This window comes from Thalassophryne amazonica, chromosome 1 (assembly GCF_902500255.1).
Source record: "Thalassophryne amazonica chromosome 1, fThaAma1.1, whole genome shotgun sequence".
NCBI lineage: Eukaryota > Metazoa > Chordata > Actinopteri > Batrachoidiformes > Batrachoididae > Thalassophryne > Thalassophryne amazonica.
In genome coordinates, this window is record NC_047103.1 from 49,773,756 (window position 1) to 49,777,999 (window position 4,244).

Sequence of the window (4,244 nt, forward strand, 5' to 3'; positions counted from 1 at the left end):
TGTGGCAAAAAAAAAACTGATCCAAAGCTTATGTTGATTGGTAATATTTTATTTTTGATTGATCGATATACTGCAAGTGTATTCATGAATAAGTCCCAATTCCTAATATGAAATCATATTGGGGGGGGGGGGGGGTGCTTGGCTATGCGATCCCTCGAAGCTCATGTCATGCTGACAACAACTGTTAGTTTGATGAGACAAAGATTGATTTGACATATTCACTATATTAACTTATATTTTACTGTGAGGAATGTGCTGATAACTTTATTTATTCATGTCTGCTAGATGCTATTATTGTAGAGTTTCAAGAAATTTCTGACCAGTTGATCATTTTCTGAAATGGCGATCCAGTAGACAGTGTTCTGAACCTTTGAAATTTTCTGAAACTTTTTCACATTTAATGTATTTTGAAACCATGATGAGGAGCATGGTGAAGGAACAGACAGAATGTCAGCAATGACATTCTAGCCTGATCCAACTGGCTGGAGAATGCCAAATGGCCATGTTTTACCTGGCTGTTGCAGATACTAGATGTTTACTATCAACAGGTGGGAATGGACTGGTTATATGGTAAATGGACTGCATTTATATAATGCTTTTCCATCTCCATCAGAAGCTCATTGATGCCTTGCATTCATCCATTCACACACCGATGTCAGGGTGCTGCCATACAAGGCACTCACTATACACCAGGAGCAACTTGGGGATTAAGGACCTTGCCCAAGGACCCTCAGGGACTTTCCGGCCAGACAGAGGTTGGAACCGAGGATCCTCTGGTCTCAAGCCCACTGCTTAACCACTAGACCATCACCTCCTATCTGCCTCGGTAGTTACCATCGAGGACCCAAGGTGGTTCCAGGGTGTGACTTGATTATTTCATTGTACGCTTTGAATATTTGAAAACCAAATCAAAGTCAAGTCATTCTTTCATTTACTGTTAATTCAAATCAATGAATATTTCTGAAACAATTCAAAATTATAAACACTTGTCTGAAGGAACAGTGCATCCTTTTGTGAACGACTTGTCTCTTTCCAAATTTCTAATATTTTGAATGATGACACTTTTTAAAATCAATACTTTCTTTTAATGTTTGAACATTTTTGAAATGCAGTATTATTTTCTGTGCTTCCAGTATTTCAGCACAAAACATTTCTGACCCATTTTTCAGAACAACTGTTTTAGTATTTGAAACATCTGAAAACAATATATCATTTTCTAATACAGTCGTCTCATTTTGCGTCTGCCTTTGCATTTGTCTCAGCAGTCAGGAAGCTGTTTCACTCACAAAACCTTGAGCAAACGCAGCATCTATACATCTGACCACAAACACCAGTTTATCGTTGAATTCAGGAAATCCTATGCTCAGATTTTTTGAAGCAACCACCTTTGACCTTATGTTCCACTGGACTGAAATATTTGACGAGTATTAGAATTCAGCAATTTTAGATAAATTGTTTGTGGAGCTTTATTATACTGTTTGTGTGCTACATTCTAAAATCCAGTAGATGGCAGTAAAATCACGAGTAAATACTGAGCTACAGAGCCGGAGATCTGTTCAAAAAAACCTGTCACGTAGACCGCGCAGAAGCTGGATTGTTTTTAAAAAATCATAATGAAACAATTTAAAAGCTATGTGTTCATTTATGAATAATATTATTTTAAAGAAAACACCGTGAAAAGTAAAATTTAACAAAATCACCTGCAGCGTCTGTTCTCGGAATTCAAATGTAATTTTAAACAGGAACTGACAAACTATAGTGACAAAAACGTATCAAGAGCGCACTAATTTGGACGTGTGAATGAATGAAACAGCTAATCCGGAATAGTGAATCCAAAATTAGGCGCAAACACTTTGACGCGCAACTTTTTCCACAGAAGTGAAGAGTTCAGAGATTTATTTGGTGGAGAACAAGTGATCAAATGCTTTTACACAGACACACGTACGCAGGGAAAACGCGCACGCGGTATTGTTTGTCATCGTTTAATTGGCATTAATTAAAACCTTAACCTGATTGGGCAGAGCGTGAGAAGAAGAGAGGGTGTCTCTGTCCCAATAGGCGAACCCTCTTTAATAACCCGCCTCAAGATAATGATGCTCAAAAAATAAAAAATAAAAAAAATAAAAGAGAGACTCCGGTGACTTGTGCGTAACGCGGATCGTTGCAGAGATCCGCGCGGAGGTGAATCAGAGACGCGCACAGAGAGAGAGATAAAGACGCAGGAGAGCGCAGCACTTATTACACAAGTGTCCTCCGTGTCCAAAGTCAAGTGAGCCTGCGAGACCAGCTCAGCCACTGCCACGAACAAAAGAGGAAGCCGAGACTCACACGCGCGCGTTTGACTGCGAGGACGCGGACCGGCTATGGACAGGAGGATGAACTTGAGCGGAGGCGCAGGGGACATTTTTCACAAAACTCTCAGCGCAGTGTCCACGAAAAAAATGGACCCGTACAGACCGGCCGGCATGGAGCTGCCAGCCAGAGACCGACAGTCGCCGATCAGCTGTTTTGACCAGACCGATTCAGACCCGATTCAGCCGGGAGGGCTGGCAGGGGGCAGAGGGGGACCGCTCGGTCTGCCGACCGGATCTTTGTGCGTAAAGTACGGAGAGAGCGCCAACAGGACCTCTGCGGCGGAGAGCAGCGGAGGGGAGCAGAGCCCTGATGACGACAGCGACGGCAGGTGTGACATGGTCCTTCTGACCGACGGGAGGACGGTGGCCGCGGGGAAAGTGGACGGAGGTAAGAAAACCAAAGAGCAGAAATTACTGAGGCTAAATATCAACGCCAGGGAGAGACGACGCATGCACGACCTGAACGACGCCCTGGACGAGCTCAGAGCGGTCATCCCCTACGCGCACAGCCCGTCCGTGCGCAAACTCTCCAAAATCGCCACTTTGCTGCTCGCCAAAAACTACATCCTCATGCAGGCGCAGGCGCTGGAGGAGATGAGGAGGCTCGTGGCGTATCTCAACCAGGGCCAAGCCATCTCCGCCGCCTCCATACCGGCCACCACCGCCCTCGCAGCCCCCGGTTTAAGCGCGTACGAGCAGCCGCCTGGATACCCGTTCCCCACCGGAGTGGCAGCGTCCTCCTGCCCCGATAAATGTGCCCTATTCAACAACGCCACCTCCAACCTGTGCAAACAGTGCACTGACAAGCCTTAAACTGCACAGCGCAAAGACGCACGACAACTTCTGAGAAGAGTCGGAGAGGAAAACCTGCGGTTGAAGTCAGTAGGGTGTAGAGACAAAGCAGTAACGCCGATTAATACTTTTATATTTACAAAAAATGCATTCAAACGCGCATTTTTTTAAACAATACTTGATTGTGTAAATAAATCATCCTTAAAGTGCTGTATGAATGGCAGTGAAGACCAAACAGTTCTGTAGGCCTAAAAAGTGGTTGCCCGCTCACTTGTGGACCTTTGTTTTCTTTTGGAGATTTTGGGCGACCTGACAACATTTGCGATGTTTATTTTGAGTTTATTTTTGTCTTTGAACACATGGACGGCTTCCTGGATGATCAACTTAACCAACCTCACTTTTTGCTGCTTCCTCGTTTTACCTTTTTTTTTATTTTATTTTTAAATTGATCCACCTCAGACACATTTGCTGTTTGCTCACATGGTGTAACGCCTAAAACTTTTGTATCGAGCCGCAGGAATGTCACGAAAAATTAAACAAATGACGTGAGAAATATGTGTTTATATTCGGACGCTTAATAGCTGCGCACGTTTTTTTCCTTTTCTTTTTTGAGGCATTGTGAGAAGGAGAAAAAAAAAATCAAAAAGCATTTAGAACATTTGAATCAAGTGTTCGAGTTACATGCATGTGTTTCAGTGTGTGTTTTGTAAATTATTAATTTGGATTTTGTTTTTCTTTTGGCTTGGATTGCACATTGTGTTTGCTGTAAATTTCTCCTTTTTTTTGCGTTTCTCTTCTCACACAATATGATCGAAGTCATCTCCCGTTGTCAGGTCAAACTGTGGATTACTGTAGATACTTTAGTTATTATATGAGCAAAGAGGGCCATTTGTATGTATTTCAGTGTTGAAAAGCTTTATTAAAATATTTTGAACAGCTTAAAAAATTCTGTTTATTTATCCGATATGCAGTTTAGTTCAAGTGAAGTAGGAAAAAATACTTCTTAAATTGAAGAACAGTTAAAAGAGCAAATTTTCTTATTTATTGGACACTAAAACCTATTTACACGTGGTTTTTCAAGATGCGGCTGTTTCTGTT

At 42.4% G+C, this 4,244-nt stretch overlaps 1 protein-coding gene across 1 annotated transcript; it reads left to right on the top strand.

Moving 5' to 3' along the window:
• Positions 1 to 2,128: 2,128 nt before the first annotated feature.
• Positions 2,129 to 3,395, top strand: bhlhe22 (basic helix-loop-helix family, member e22). Its single transcript, XM_034169606.1, has one exon. The coding sequence runs from the start codon at positions 2,364 to 2,366 to the stop codon at positions 3,165 to 3,167; it is 804 nt and encodes a 267-aa protein (XP_034025497.1). The 5' UTR covers positions 2,129 to 2,363; the 3' UTR covers positions 3,168 to 3,395.
• The last annotated feature ends 849 nt before the right edge of the window (positions 3,396 to 4,244 follow it).